Source organism: Chenopodium album, chromosome 1, assembly GCF_948465745.1.
Source record: "Chenopodium album chromosome 1, dcCheAlbu1.1, whole genome shotgun sequence".
NCBI classification, from domain to species: domain Eukaryota; kingdom Viridiplantae; phylum Streptophyta; class Magnoliopsida; order Caryophyllales; family Amaranthaceae; genus Chenopodium; species Chenopodium album.
The window spans coordinates 10,361,127-10,378,251 of NC_137834.1; the positions used below are offsets into that span (position 1 = coordinate 10,361,127).

The following is a 17,125-nucleotide window of genomic DNA, read 5'->3' on the forward strand; positions in this document are numbered from 1 at the left end:
ATTAAATAGCGTTATGCTTGACGCAATATTTTTTTTTAAAAAAATATCGGCTCTCTTGTGTCGTGAGACAAGATATATTTGGTTCTCCTTGTGCCGTGAGTCAAGGTTTGTGAGTTGATTCGAGCATGATTTTGCTCCTTTGGATATGAGTGTGGTTTACTCTGAAAAACCAATAAGAGATTTGAGTGTGGTTTACTCTGAAAGACCAATAAAAGATTTAAGTGTGGTTTACTCTGGAAAAACCAATATTTGATTGGAGCTCGGTTTTGCTCTGGAAAAACCAAAGATTGTTACATTTGCATGTTCGAAAAGAATGACGTTCTTGTTTAATTGATTGATGACAGATGAGTTCGAAAAGATGAACATTCTCATCATTGAAGGAAAAAAAATTTGAAGGCGACATCACATGAGTGCATCTCGGCTTCAACAAAAGAAGAATTTTCAATCGCAACGTTCGTGTTACTGCAGTTACGATTGCGGGAGGGTGTTAGACATATGAGATATCAGAAAATATATGAGTGATATATTTTTCCGTAGATATCATTTAAGAGAATAATATATTTAGTTTATGTTAAGATATTATTTAGAGAAATTATTATTAGGATATATGGTATATCTTTTAGGAATAGTGTTTCCTTTCTTATGTTGGTAGGTTTTGTATAAATAATCTACCTTTTTTTTTTTTTTTGGTGTTTAGAGAGCCACAAAGGCGGGTGATGAGAATCGATCCTAGGATCACCTGGGACCGAGAGGGGAGCTCTAACCACTTGAGATATCCCTCACTCTCAATAATCTACCTATTGATGAATAATAAACAAGTCATTATATTCTATTTCTCCCCTAATTTGTCACCCTTTTATATACATCTGGGTGTACATAGAAATAGATGCATCTAATGATAGTTGTTTGTTCATTTCATATTTTTGTGCATCTTATATCCGGTGTATATAATTAATTTTACAAATTTAAGGGAGAATTGAACCTCAAAAGTATTTTATTTATTCTCTCTATCTCTTCCTCTTAATCTTTCTTTCATCATAGAGTAAATCTTATACTCTGTACTTATTACTTTTGTATGATCCACAACGGTTTAGCAACCACTTGCATTGCTTCTTCTCTCCAATGATTTTTTTGTAGCAAGTCTTGGATTAAGGCATGTTCACTTCACCTTACAAAAATAATACTTTACCCGTCTTTATTTACTTGACCTATAACCCTTTGACACGCAATTTAAGGAAGACATTAAAGAAGATTAACATAAGATAAATAAAAAAAAAAAATTAATACCATGAAATCCTAATTTATCCCTTTTATTGACAGTTTTATTTTTTTTGTATTAAAAATATCATTTGTCTTCTTTAATTAACTCCTTAAATTGCGTTCCATCGGACTATAGGTTAAGTAAATTGAAGCGGAGGAAGTATTAAGTAAAAATAATTTCTCTCGTAAAAAAAAAAAGGGAAAATAATTTCAGCTTGGTAAAAATAAGTTCAGTTCAGTAAATCTAATTTCAGTTCAGTAAAAATAAGTTCAGTTCAGTAAAATTTAATTTTCTTAAAGAAGAATTATAATAGAAAATCAGTAAAAATAATTTTAGTTCAGCAAAAACAATTTCAGTTCAGTAAAATTAATTTAAGTTTAGTAAAAATAATTTAAGTTTAGTAAAAATAATTTAAGTTCAGCAAATATAATTTTGTTTCAGTAAATATAATTTCAGTTTAACAAAAATAAGGTGAAGTGAACGGGGCCTAATGTCTATGTTAAAGGTGTCATAGAGTTTAATTAAAAATTAGTTGATCAAAAAAATATATTCCAAGTCAAGCCTCTAAATACCCCTTTAAAAACATAAACAATTTACATATTTTTGCCACAGTCTAACATTCCGAGTAGCACGGACAACACACGAGGTTAACAACTACTCGCTATCGCTGGAAGGTATTATTATTATTATTATTATTATTATTATTATTATTATTATTATTATTATTATTATTATTATTATTATTATTATTTTGGTACTCCATCCAATTCACCTTTGGGCTAATTCGGATTTGGGGATCAAATTTGGACGGTTAAGTTCCTATTCCCTTCCAATTGTTGTTGCGGAGGATGAAACACTGACCCCTCCTGCCGAGTGTATTCTCAATCACCATTGTACCAACAATCAATTAGTGTGTATTAATTATTTAAATATGATAATAATTGCATATATATCTTGACATATATGTAAAGATGGGCACGGGCCGTGCCGGCACGCGGGCGGCACGGGCCCGGCACGACTCCGGCACGGCCCGGCACGGGCACGGTGGCCGGCACGGCACGGCACGGCGGCACGCCGGCGTGCCGTGGGCCGTGCCGTGAACAACTTTTTTGGGACCGGCACGGGCACGGCCCGTGGCACGGCGGACGGCACGGTGGCCGGCACGTGGGCCGGCACGCCGGCACGACCCGCCGGCACGGCACGTGGCACGGCCCGGCACGGCCAGGCACGGCTAGGCACGGCCCGGCACGGCCAGGCACGTAGTATTTTTTTTTTATTATATGCATTTTTGTTTTTAATTCGTTTTTTTTAACATTTATTTTTTTTTTTTAAGAAAAAAAAAAAAAAAAAAAAAAAAATTAAAAACGGCACGGTTTGGCCCGCGGCCCGGCACGGCACGGCCCGCTAGGCACGTGGGCCGTGCCGTGCCGTGGGCTGGGGTGTGCCAATCCCAGGCACGGCACGGCACGGCACGCCGCGGAGCCGGCACGGCACGGCACGGCACGGGCACCACCCCGGCACGGCCAGGCACGGCCCGCGGCGGCACGGGCACGGCCCGTGCCCATCTTTACATATATGAGTGGCCTAGCAATCTAAAAAATCCCTTATCTCCGCTTTCAACATGCGGACCAACTAATAACTAACGTTGAAACTTCTTCTATAATATTATAATAATATTCAACTTTGTTACAAAAATCCAGCTCACGCAATATCAATCTAAGAAGTAATTAACTATAAAATGATATGATTACAAGTTGGTCAAACTATGAACAAATCAACAATTCAAAGACGAGTATTTTGTAATCTAAACAAACAATAGACCTTTAATACCTTAAATACTATATATATACGTTATAGCTAAAAAGCTAACTTTTAGACTTACAATCTAACGCATACAAAACTAAAATTTCATAAAAATGTCTTCATTTCAGAGAAAAGGAGCAACATATATGGTTATTATTTGCATTATTCTAAGTATTATTCTTATAAATATGGTTGAAGGTCGTGGCGGAGGTGGCGGTCGTGGTGGTGGTGGTGGTGGTGGAAGCCGTGGCGGTGGTGGAAGGACGACTACAAGGAGAACTCCGGCAATTATTGGAGCAGGAGGAGTAGGTCATCACGGATCATCTCAAAGCTCCCCTAATTATCAACCATCATTTAAACTTATTTCTTTTATTTTTTCATTCATATTCTTTACTATAAGTTGGTAATAGAAGATATTCTATACATCATATGTTCATTTTTTTGGGGATTATTTTTAGCATATGTATATAACTTAAGCATGCTTGATTGTACATTATTACATGGGTGATTTTGGGTTTTTGTTTGAGAATTATGTATGATTCTATCTTTTAATTTAATTTGTTATTTGATTCTCAATCGAAGAAATAAAGATCAAATCTATTTTATGTTTATTCTACCTTAATTTGCTTTTTATTTTTTGTATTCTGATGAAATTAAAAATAATCCTATGTTCAATCGTTTACTTCTAGACCGAGTATTTGTGCCAAACTGCCAACGCCCGTGAATCGTGTAGAAATCCAAAATATGAAAGTGATAAGTTGGTCAAAGTAGGAGGCTTTTTAGTATACGCTGTAACTAATTATATATTCTTGTTTGGTCATTAAATATAATACAAGTAAAAGATTATCCAATATAATAAAAATGGATGTCCCTAAAACATTTTTCCTACCTTAATAAGTAAAATTTTGCATCCACTTGCCAACTCCACTTGCAAGTTGCAACTCAACTTGCTTCCTCTATCTTTGTCCTCGTCTAAAAATGTGTCCAGTGAAACCTGTTGCAACTTGCACATTAAGTAAGAGGGCGTTTAAAGGGAGGAGTCAGGATACACAAACAATTGCATAACGAGAGGTAAGCTGTAAGCCTGTAATTAAAAGTAAATGAAAATCCTGAATTTAGAGTAGTATTATTGGGTGATTAAATAGGATCATCGAGTAATCAAATACTCCTTTTGTCCCATAATAAATTTCTTGTTTGTATTTTTTCACGGTATTTAAGAAATAAGAGAAAAAAGTGGATGAAGTACATTAATTACAATGAGTACAATTATAGACAAAAGTTGGAGAGAGATAATGAAAAAAAAAAAGTACAAGTCATGTGCAAAATTCAAAGGTAATTTAAAAAGTACAATGAATAAAGTAAAAAAAAAAAAAAAAAAAAAAAAAAAAAAAAAAAAAAAAGTGAGGTTGCAATGGTTTTTACGTACTATCCAAAAATAGAAACAAGAACTACATTTTGGATCTCCAGAATAGGAAAACATGAACTATATTATGGGACAGGGGGTGAATTGAGTGGTACTCCCTCTGTTTTTTATTATTTTTATTTTTATTTGCATCACTTTTCTTTTATGGATGGTTTTTTTTTTTTTTTTTTAAATGCATCACTTTTATATTTGGTAACTTTATTGTTAGTTGAGACGAACACTATAAGAGGGGGTGAATTGTATGTAAGTTTCTATTACTACTTTTTGCGGAAAATAAATAAACTGTAAAGAAACTTGCAATGCACACAGATTTTTACGAGGAAACCTTCCAGGGCCCAACTGGAAGTAAAACCTCGATCCTTCCTAAGAGATTTTCAAAACCAAATTACTTCACTATAATAGGGCAATCCCAAATTACAACCTATTAAACACAGACCTTTACTCACAAGTTCCACACTGAACTTGCTACACAGTAGGACCTATCCTACCCAATCTAAGTCCCAAACTTAAATTCACTCGTACTCCCAAAGTACTCTCTTAGCCTCACACTAGAAGCTTACACACTGTATGCAAAATATAAATCACACACTCACCCAAGAACCCAACCAATACAAAATATATGACCCTAGTATATGCTAGGCAAGCTATGCACGAAACCCGGAACTAATATGACAAGATTATAAGCTTGGAAAACTTACACCATTGAAGCACGATTGATTTACAAGCATAAACTCACACCCTCTATGAAATGAGACCTCTACTATTTATACAAGTCAAGCTCATATAGCAAGTAGGGTAAAAAGATAATTATGTTTTTTTTTTTTAATAGCAAAAGATAATTATGTTAAGTTAACTAAAATCTCAAAAAACACGGTTTTAAGTAAATCATTTTTAAAGAAAATATTTTCGGAAAATAAGATAAAGAAAGATTATAAAAATGAATACTATCTTTTTGATATTCTGATTTTAAGAAATAATTGTTTAGAAAATCTTTTCCTAAAATTTGTCTTTTTATCTTTTCCGTTTTATTAGATTTGTCAAGCCCTTTGCCACGCTTCTAATAGGTTCATGCATTTCCTACTTAACATATTTAACAACATATCTAGAACATAAAATCTTAACTAAATTAAGTTGTTGCGTCGTTTTATTCTGTACTCGAAGATTGCTTGGGCTTCACGCAGACCAAGACCAAGTTCCTGCTGTCTTCAAGTTCCTGTTAGGGAACGTTCCAGTTAGGGAACGTTCCACTTAGGGAACTTAGATAGTTCTTGTTAGAGAACTAAGTTCCGGTTAAGGAACTCTTCTTTTATCTTGTTTAACCTTCTTAAAGTATTATCTTCATGTTCTTCTTAGTCAAGGTTACTTTTCCACCACCAAGGTCCACTTCACCTGTTCTTAGTCAAACACTTAAAGAAATCTTTAGTCGAGTTTTCTTGAGTTTAAGTCTATCATCATCAAAACCTTTAAGCTTCAATATTTATACTATATTTTAGGAAAATTTGCGAGGAAGGTCCTTTTATGAGGTCGACCTTGTGTGGAAGGTCCTTTTATGAAAAAGGTGCCACGAAAGGTCATTATATGAACATTGGGTTGCGAGGAGGGTCCTTTGACCAATTTTTTCCGGCCAAAAATTAAGCTCTTTTCCCTCTTTTCCCTTAATTTCCCTTTTCCCCTTTAAATTAAGCTTGGAAACAACAATTAGAATTAGAATAATGGTTGTTATAGTGTTTAATTTCACCAAAACCACCAATCTAATTAATGAACCACCGATCCAGACTAACCAACCACCCTATATCTACCCATAACCACCCATACTCACTGAGAACCGACCACCTATGAAAACCACCCATTAAAACTCACACCTCAAACATCCACCCCACTAGAACCCAAACCCACGACCCCCACGAACACCCACCCACCAATAACCGGCGAAAATTAAAGAACGAAGAAGACGATGGGGAAAAGTTCAAGCAACAACACTAAGGTGAGGAGGAAAGAAGAGCACGCAGCACCGGCTATGGTTGAATGTCTTTGATTGGCCTTTAATTGTAATTTCAGGGATAAGAATTGAAGATTTGGGATTAATTTTGCTCTAAAATTAGGGTTTCATAAGGGAGAAATGGGGGGTAGATGGAAAATTGTGAGAAAAGAGGAGAACGGAAAAAAAATTTAAAAAAAGGGAACTTAAGGGGTCACGTGATTTGCACGTGATTTTAAATGGCCGGAAAATTTTGGTCAACGCCGGAGAACGGTCAAAGGACCCTCCTCGCAACCCAATGTTCATATAAGGACCTTTCGTGCCACCTTTTTCATAAAATGACCATCCCCACAAGGTCGACCTCATAAACGGACCTTTCTTGCAAATTGTCCTATATTTTATCATTTCTCTCTTATTTTAATCTCACTCAAATTATTTAATCATTTTTCTCTCATCCATGGTCCTCACTTAAATAATAAAAATATATATATATCATCTCTTACATATTTTCTCTTTCATTCATGGTCTTCATCTTACTTTTACTGTTTCTGGAAACAAAATGCTCCTGGGAGTCTTAAGGTAATAAGGGTAATCAAGATGTCCTAGAGCTATGTCCAATGATTGTCCGAATGTCCCTCAGCTATGCCTTGCTGTCCGAGAGCTAGGCCTGCAAAAGAGAAAGAAGGTTAACTGCCCCGGGGGTGTGACCCGGGAAAGCCCCTCCGATGCTTAAGTCAGCGAATGTACTATCTAGAGAGAGAAATTAGAGAGATAAAGTAGAGAGAGAAGATTAGAGTATTAGGAAAAAGTTACCATCATCAATGATTGGAGAGCTATTTATAGATGTACTTTCAGGTGGCAAGAGTTGTACTTAATTGGACAGATTAGGGGTAAATCCGTACTTTGCTCTGACTAATGATGGGCTGGATCATGGAGGGGTATTTTCGTAATTCCAGGTCACTGGGCTTAGGACAATGGACTATGCCCAAACATTTAGCCCCACGCGTGATGTGGGAACGAGATCGCATGAAGTTCGGATATCACGCGGAATAGAGATGAGGGAAGTTGTCACAGCTAAAACGAGCCCCAAGGGTACCTGAGGGCTAAAATGAGCCCCAAGCGACTTGCAAGGGTGAAAACCAGCCCCAAGCAATGCATTGAAGGTACTTTAGTTTAGATGATCGAGCAGTTTTGAGAGCTAAGCCTGATGATGGCTTAGGGGTAACTGATGAAATTTCCTCTTTCGGAATATTTTCTTCGGCCTGAGCTTTATGAATTTTGCGGAAGGCATGTCTTGTCTCCATTTTTGACTACCCTTGAGACTTTTAGAGATAAGCTGATGATGATTCAACATTAATTAAGCTTGAAATTAAGCTTAATCCTTCAATGGTGACTTTCTGGGCTCAAGCATCACTTAGGCCCATTTGAACCAGGGTTTTGAGGAGTTTCCATCTCCTTAGCTTGAACATATGAACTCCCATTGTACTTGCATTTGTTTCTTTCTCATCACTTGCCTTAGAGAAAATCTTAAAAATCCTTCTCCAATTTTTCCCAAGTTCTTGAGAGTTTGAGTGTTCAAGTCACATCATTTGAGTTTACATCACTAAGTTCATCCAAGTTCATCAAGATCTTCAAGAGGTATGTGAAAATTCTTCACTTTTGATTCGAATTTGTAGATCCGAAAGCATGCCTAGGTGTTTATGTACTTGCAATTTTATGTGAATTTTGAATTTACCTAAGGGTAGACATATATGAACTTGAAATTGATTTAACTCCGGGGTAGAATGGCTATGCCCAGCCGAAATTAAGGATTTTTCTCGGTGATTTTCGAATTTTGGCTATGGGTGTTCTTTGGGTTTCGGTTAGGCTTAGGTGAGGGCAGTTATGAGAGCTTGGGTTGTGAGGAATTGTTATCTGGTGCGATTTTTTTTTTAGTTGAGGGAAGATAGGAGGAAGGTCGAAAGGGTGTGTTAGGCCGAGGGAGAGTCAGCCTAAGTGAGAACGAGAGTTGAGGGATGCGAGGGTCTCTCGGCTATGCCGAGAGGGGTACTGTGCAGGCCGAAGGGGGCGATGGCGCGCCGAGGGCTTGCTTGGCCGAGCGAAAAGGCCGAGGTGAGGGAGAATAGCTGGGAGTTCCGAGGGATTTAACTTGGCAATTTTTGGGGATTTTTGAGATGCTGAGGAGAAGGAGTGAGTAAGGGAAAGCCAAGGTGAGGGGAGTAAGAGAAGAGGTGAGGGAGGTGAGAAGTGCTGGGCAGGCCGAGGGAGCTGCTGCCCTGGCCGAGGGGTGTGCGGCGTGCCAAGGGGGTGCTGGCGCTCCGAGGTTGGTTCCTAGAACGCGGGAGGCCTGCTTGACCAAGGACCACCCCGGGGAAGAGGGAATTCCGAGGGGTTTAACTCGTGATTTAATTGCGTGAGGCAAGATGCAAGAGAGAGAGAGAGTTTGAGGGAGTCACCTCTCAGGCCGAAGGGGTGATTGTCAGGCCGAGGGACTGCTGTGCGAGCCGAAGGGGTGCCTGGCGCACTGATGGCCCGTCTTGCCGAGGAAAGAGAGTGTAAAGGTCACTAGGAGCCTTGAGCTTTTTACTTATGATGTTTTTGGGATTTTGCGAGTGAATGCTGAGAGATGAGAGAGTAAGACGCGGGAGAGAGAGAGAGAGATGGGACTACCTCGAGGGACGTGCCTTGCCGAGGGGTTTAACTTGGTGATTTTTTAGCTTAGCTGGGTGTTACCCCGGAGTGAGGCAATATTGAGTGTGCTACCCCGGGGTGAGGGAGCAATATTGAGGGAGAGGGAGATCTATACCCCGGGGTGAGGGAGCTATACCCCGGGGTGAGGGAGTATTGGGTGAGAGGGAGAGCCATACCCCGGGGTGAGGGAGCTACACCCCGGGGTGAGGGAGTATTGAGTGAGAGTGAGAAGAGGGCATGCTCTCCGGGGTGTTAAGGTAGTTTGATTGTCACCCCTAGGTGAGGAAGGAGTGAGCGAAGGTGAGAAGAGGGCATGATCTCCGGGGTGTTGCTACCCCTAGCTCTCGGCATTTCTGAAGTCCGAGAACTTTTGTACCCTGGCCGGAGGAACTTTGAGAATAAAAATCCAAGAGACTTTGTACCCTGGGCGGAGGTGCTTTGACAACAAAACCAAGTGCTTCATACCCCAAGGCTGAGGTACTTTTAAGAACAAAACCAAGTGCTTTATACCCCTAGGCGGAGGTACCTTGAGAAATAAACCAAATACTTTAACCCCTAGACGGAGGTATCTTGAGAAATAAACCAAGTATTATATACCCCTAGGCGGAGGTATCTTGAGAAATAAACCAAGTGGTTTAACCCCCAGACGGAGGTATCTTGAGAAATAAACCAAGTATTATATACCCCTAGGCGGAGGTATCTTGAGAAATAAACCAAGTATTGTACACCCTTAGGCGGAGGTATCTTGAGAAATAAACCAAGTGTCCTATACCCCTAGGCGGAGGTATCTTGAGAAATAAACCAAGTATTGTACACCCTTAGGCGGAGGTTTCTTGAAAAACAAGTGTCCTATACCCCCAGGAGGTAAAACTTTGAGAAATAAAAAGTCAAGAAGCTTTATACCCCAAGTCGAGTTACTCTTTCAAAATAACCCCAAGAACTTTATACCTCGGGCGGAGGGAGGCGATGTTGAGAGAGTGATTGAATAGCCCGAGCGGAGGGAGGCCAAGATGAGAGAGTGATGAATAGGCCAAGCGGATAGAGGCCAAGCTGAGAGAGTGACTTAATAGGCCGAGCGGAGGGAGGCCAAGTTGAGAGAGTGATTGAATAGGCCGAGTGGAGGGAGTAAAGAGCCAACTTTAGGCTGGGAGATGCCGATGGGCTTGACTTGTCATGTTGAGGCCTCCTCTAGGCCGAGGGCCTAGCTTCAAGTATCAAGAGCGTGCTCGAGCTGGGTCTCTATTAGCCAAGATCTCGGCATGCATTCTCTTTGCTAAAAATTACCCAAGGTTGAGGAGGGATATAGATAAGCCGGGAGCTGAGCCTTAGATAGCGACGCTGAGAGCCTGGGGTATGCCTTGTTTTTGAGTTTGTCACAAACCCAAGATAATTATTTTTCTCCTAATTGAAGCTTGATGATTATTTCTAACTTTTGAATTTTGTTGATGTTGTAGAAGCTAGTCCCCGGGGTGTGCTTGATGAGAGGTATGCTATTCCAATCATAGGGATAGGCTAGGGACGGAGAAGTACATTATCCCCAATCTTGAGATAGATTAAGGGCTAAACGAGCCCCTTGTTATATATGTATGAGAGCTAGACTATCCCAACTTTTAGGATAGGCCGAGGAGAAGTACGTTATCCCAAATCTTTGAGATAGGTTGAGGGCTAAACGAGCCCCTTGTTATATATGTATGAGAGCTAGGCTATCCCAACTTTTAGGATAGGCCGAGGAGAAGTATGTTATCCCAAATCTTGAGATAGTTTGAGGGCTGAACGAGCCCCTTGTTATATATGTATGAGAGCTAGACTATCCCCACTTTTAGGATAGGCCGAGGAGAAGTACGTTATCCCAAATCTTTGAGATAGGTTGAGGGCTAAACGAGCCCCTTGTTATATATGTATGAGAGATAGGTTATCCCAACTTTTAGGATAGGCTGAGGAGAAGTATGTTATCCCAAATCTTGAGATAGTTTGAGGGCTAAACGAGCCCCTTGTTTTATATGTATGAGATGTAGGTTATCCCAACTTTTGGGATAGGCCGAGGGTTGAACGAACCCTAAGTTTTAGATGTATAATAGGTAGGCTATCCCAACTTTTGGGATAGGATGAGGGGCTAATGGAGCCCAAAGTTAAAGATGTATGAGAGCTGGGGTATCCCATCTTTTAGGATAGGCTGAGGGCTAAACAAGCCATTTGTTATTTAAGCGATTCGCCAGGACACTATCTCAAACATTGAGTATAAGCTAGCATCTTGCCCCAAACATTGGAACAAACTTGTTATTGATAACGTTAGTTAGCGACCCGGGGTGTCTTGTATGAAGGAAGGCCCGGTGCTTTTTGAGAAGATAATGAATTCCTAAGATTTTAGAGCTTTAGGCAGCTATGTAGATAACCAACTCGAAAAATGAAAATGATGGACTATAAAAAGAAATATCTTCTAGTATAAGCTCTTATTGCCCCTAGGGCATCATTGTCATTTGAGAAGTTTCTCAGACACAACGTCTTAAGTCCGCATTCCAAGCATATCGGTTACAGGCTCCACCTTGTAGATATTCATGATAGATGGGGAAGGATAGCTGAGGACCTTTCTATTTGGAACTTGTGAGTGGAAGACCCTCGAGTGAATGACCTCCTTGATCTTGTAAAGTTCATCTTCAAGAGGGATGCTTGCACCTTAGCATTACTCTTAGCTAGGCATGTTAAGTCGGCTTGGCATGCCGAGGGCCTGATAGAAGCATATCCCTCGGCTAGGCATGTCGAGGGGATGATAGAAGCATAGCCCTTAGCTAGGCATGCCAAGGAGACGATAGAGGCATAGCCCTCGACAAGGCATGCCGAGGAGGTTGATAGAAGAATAGCCCCCGGCTAAGGATGCTGAGGAGATAATGGAAGCATAACCTTCAACGGGGGTTGAAAGAAGCATATCCTTAGGCTAGACATGCCGAGGAGATGGTAGAGGCATAGCCCTCGGCTAGGCATGCCAAGAAAGCCGAGGAGACGATAGAAGCATAACCCTCAACTAGGCATGCCGAGATGGTTAATAGAAGCATATCCCCCGACTAGGCATATCGAGGAGATGATAGGTAGAGGCATAGCCCTCGGCTAGGTATGCTGAGGCGGTTGATAGAAGCATGGCTTCGGCTAGGTATGCTAAGGGAGTAGCGAGGCAAGCCGAGGGGATGTGCTGGCAGGCCGAGGGGGTAGCCAAGCAGGCCTAGGGGGTATGCTGGCAGGCCGAGGGGTAGCCAGGCAGGCCGAGAGGGTATGCTGGCAAGCCGAGGGGATACCCAGGCAAGCCGAGGGGGTATGCTGATATGCCCAGGGGGTAGCCATGCAGGCCGAGGGGGTATGCTGGCAGGCTGAGGGGGTACCCAGGCAAGCTGAGGGGGTATGCTGGCAGGCCGAGGGGGTATGCTAGCAGGCCGAGGGGGTAGCCAGGCAGGCCGAGAGGGTATGCTGGCAGGCCGAGGGGGTAGCCAGGCAGGCCGAGGGGGTACCCAGGCAAGCCGAGGGGGTATGCTGATATGCCTAAGGGGTAGCCAGGCAGGCCGAGGGGGTATGCTGGCAGGCCGAGGGGGTACCCAGGCAAGCCGAGAGGGTATGCTGGCAGGCCGAGGGGGTAGCTAGGCAGGCCGAGGGGGTACCCAGGCAAGCCGAGGGGGTATGCTGATATGCCTAGGGGGTAGCCAGGCAGGCCGAGGGGGTATGCTGGCAGGCCGAGGGGGTACCCAGGCAGGCCGAGGGGGTACCCAGGCAAGCCGAGAGGGTATGCTGATATGCCCAAGGGGTAGCCAGGCAGGCCGAGGGGGTATGCTGGCAGGCCGAGGGGGTAGCCAGGCAAGCCGAGGGCCTTGATGTTCGGTGGGGCATGCCGAGAGCCTAATGTAGACTGGCTGGGGGCTCGGCTTGCCTATGATTCTTGAATTGTTCATTTCATTTGAGTGAGTTGTAAAATGATGAGAGCTTAGCTTGTATAAGGGTTTGCCTCTAATATTTTCCTCGACTTCATGCTTATGCCAAGCTGAGAGATTCGGAGCTTCTCTAGTAGCATCTTGATATGTGCTGCGGGGACGCCTAATGTTCACCATGACTTTTTGTTAGTTATCCCCACAGACGGCGCCACCTGTTTCTGGAAACAAAATGCTCCTGGAAGTCTTAAGGTAATAAGGGTAATCAAGATGTCCTAGAGCTATGTCCAATGATTGCCCGAATGTCCCCCAGCTATGCCTTGCTGTCCGAGAGCTAAGCCTGCAAAAGAGAAAGAAGGTTAACTACCCCGGGGTTGTGACCCGGGAAAGCCCCTTCGATGCTTAAGTCAGCGAATGTACTTTCTAGAGAGAGAAAGTAGAGAGAGAAGATTAGAGGATTAGGAAAAAGTTACCATCATCAATGATTGGAGAGCTATTTATAGATATACTTTCAGGTGGCAAGAGTTGTACTTAATTGGACAGATTAGGGGTAAATCCGTACTTTGCTCTGACTAATGATGGGCTGGATCATGGAGGGGTATTTTCGTAATTCCAGGTCACTGGGCTTAGGACAATGGACTATGCCCAAACATTTACTATAATAATTTATTCACCTACTCACAATAATATATTACTCTCCTAAAACTTTGTGTATCTCCAAGTGATGCAAATAAATAAATATAAATAAAAGAGGATGGAGTATTATATATGTATGTAGTGATACTATATATTTATGTTGGTTGTTCAATTCACCGCTTGTTTCACCTTTATCACGTATTTTGGTTGGGTTCCTTGATATGCTTTTAAGTTTAGTTTAGTTTAGTTCAATTTAATTTAAATTTTTTTTTAACGGTAAGGAGAAGGACCCTAACCGAACCTTAACCCTCACGATATCGACGGAATTAATTTCGGTCGGAAACTGGCCATTTTCTAGTAATCGATTTTTTTAGTCCGGTATTTGCAAGTCAGACACTTTGAGAGTGAGGGGGGAAGGGTAAGGGATCTCCCACCCTCAAAGTGGCTGTAGTGGGAATTGAACCACTAACCTCAAAATTAGAAGGTACAATCCTTACCACTTTCACTTGGTATCTCCTCATATTAGTTTATCCATAAAACAAGAAGACTTTTACAAATTACTTGTATAGTCGTATTAGTTTATCTTTTTTTTTTTTTTTTTTTTTTTTTTTTTTTTGGTGAAAGAGAGGGACAAGCCCCAAACAAATATTAGTTTATCTATGAGACTGAAGAACTTTTATATTAGGTTTGTCTAACCCTATGGTGTGAGGACATTAAAATTCTTATATTTTTCTATAAATAAATTAATACTTTTGTGATCTTAGCTATTAGCTACCTTATAATTGATTATATTTTATATTCTAAAAGCGACCCTCTATCTGTTGCTAGTTGATTCAACAATACTACAAGAATAAGAATATGATTTAGAATGAAAAAATGCAGCCATTACTATTTTTAACATGTAAACGACAACAAATCTATGGTGTTTAATTTCCACGTATCTAATATAAGAATTGCAGAAGAATATGTCAAAATCGTGCAAATCAAAGAAATTGGAGAAGCCAATTTTAGTGTATGTCGTTAATTTATCCCATCATCCATTCAAATACAAGCAAAACATAAACTAACCAAACTTTATTACAACTCTAATTTCTCTTGAAAGAATTAATAAACTCCAATTATATCCAACCTCTTTCCTATAATTACTCTTCTCCACCAATTAACCCTTCTCTTTTCCAATCTAAAATACAAATTTACCTCCTAAAACAAACACCTTAGAAAAACACTAGGGTGAAAAAATAAAACTATCATAAATATAAAGTAACAAAATACCAAAAAAAAAAACGCCATTTCTTACAATGGCGGAGTTATTATCATCAAATAATATGATGAAAATAAACAAATTTTCGGTTGTTTTGGTCACCATACTTCTCCCATTGTTGGTAGTACAATCAAAGAGGCCACCTCCTCTTACAAAGGACTACTACAAGAAATCATGTCCTCGTTTCGACGACATCTTAAATGGCATTATAACCACCAAACAGGCAGAGACACCCACAACAGCAGCTGCTGTGGTTCGAGTTTTCTTTCATGATTGTATGGTGGATGGATGCGATGGATCAACCCTCGTAGCATCGAACCATCTCCATGGCAAGGCCGAAAGAGATGCTGACATTAATCTTTCTCTCCCTGGAGACGCCTTTGATCTCGTGACTCGGGCTAAGACAGCCCTTGAGTTGGAGTGCCCTGGCATTGTTTCTTGTACGGACATTTTGGCTACCTCGGCTAGGAACCTTATTACGATGACTGGTGGCCCCTTCTATGAGGTTCCCCTTGGGCGTAAGGATGGTCTAGTTTCCCAGGTTTAATCCCGACCCCACCTATATAACTTTGTTTCTTAATACATGCAACATTTTGACTTTTACACTTGACAATGCACATCATTGATCATTAACTTTTTTAAATAAATCTAAAGAATTTACAACATACGTAATTCTGGTTATTGGTTAAAACATATTTAGATATTACGAACTATTTCAAACATATATCATGTAAACTTTGTTACTTGATAAATGTTACAACAAAATATTTGGCAATATTCTAAACCCTAAAGATAACATATTACATTCTAACATGTTGAATTTGTCTCTTTGATACTAGGCCTCAAGAGTGCTTGGCAATTTAGCCCTTCCAAACATGACAATGACTCATATCATAGACATGTTCAAGATCAAGGGGTTCACAGTCCAAGAGATGGTGGCTCTTGTAGGTGCTCACACAATTGGGTTCTCTCACTGCAGCGAGTTCAGCAACCGTATCTTCCACTACAGCAAAACCCAACCCGTGGACCCAAAGTTGAACCCTAAATACGCAGAAGGGCTCAAGAAGTTATGTGCCAACTACACCAAGGACCCAACCATGGCGGCCTTCAACGACGTTATGACCCCTGGAAAGTTTGACAACATGTACTACAAGAACCTCCAACGTGGCCTAGGCCTCCTCGCCTCAGATCAAGCCATGGCCGAGGACCCCCGGACCAAGCCCACAGTGGACCTCTATGCTGCTAATGAGACAGCCTTCTTTAATGACTTTGCTAAGGCAATGTTAAAGGTGAGTATTTACAAGGTTAGAAGTGACAAGGATGGAGAAGTCAGGCACAGATGTGATTCCTTCAACAAATAAATGGAAACTTAATTATGAGATGAAAAGGAATTCTAATTAGGAGGAAATGAGAAAGAGTGTCCTTTATTTTCCTAGGAATGAGATGAATGTTGGACCTAAAAGAAAAGAAAAAAACACACAACCAAATATTTCATGTAATCATATTGTAGTGACATCAATTTGATTTTATTGTCATTTTCCTTTCTCTCTTTTTTTTTTTTTTTTTTACCATGTTTTTATGGTTTAATTTAATTTCTTTTATGTAACTTGATTTTCCATTGTAACCCAAAAGAGTTTTCATTTTACATTTGTCGTACTGTCCTATCACTAAGCTATATAGAAATTATCGTATGCTTAACTTCCTCTTAGAATTTTAAGGATGAGAGAGAAAGGTAAAAATACAAGATTGCCCATGTGATGGTATACATAAACTAAATAATTATGTGTTGAAAAATAAGGGTATATTAGGTATTTATAGTGTGAACACAAGTATTTTTTTTTCCTAAAATAGAAATGGTGCAATATTTGTGATACTTCCTTAAAAGGCAAGTGGTGCAATATTAAAAAAACGGAGGAAGTATAAATAAATAAACTCTCTTGTTTCATACTCCCTCTGTCCCTAATTGTTTGCTCCACTTTCCTTTTTAAGGTGTCTCCAAAATATTGCTCTATACTATTTTTGACATGTTTTCCCACATGCACTCTCTCTATCTCTCTCCTCATTGATATTTGTGTCAACCCATGTTCATCATTTTTTGCCCAAAACCTTAATAAAGTAGATTTATGGTTTGGGGCAAACAATTGGGGACAGAGGGAGTAGTAGG

At 40.4% G+C, this 17,125-nt stretch overlaps 1 protein-coding gene across 1 annotated transcript; it reads left to right on the forward strand.

The window, feature by feature from the left end:
- The first annotated feature begins 14,789 nt into the window (after positions 1 to 14,789).
- Positions 14,790 to 16,676, forward strand: LOC145561153 (peroxidase 41-like). The gene is made up of 2 exons (XM_081621835.1): positions 14,790 to 15,502; positions 15,801 to 16,676. The coding sequence occupies exons 1-2, from the start codon at positions 14,999 to 15,001 to the stop codon at positions 16,320 to 16,322; spliced, it is 1,026 nt and encodes a 341-aa protein (XP_081477961.1). The 5' UTR covers positions 14,790 to 14,998; the 3' UTR covers positions 16,323 to 16,676.
- Positions 16,677 to 17,125: the final 449 nt, after the last annotated feature.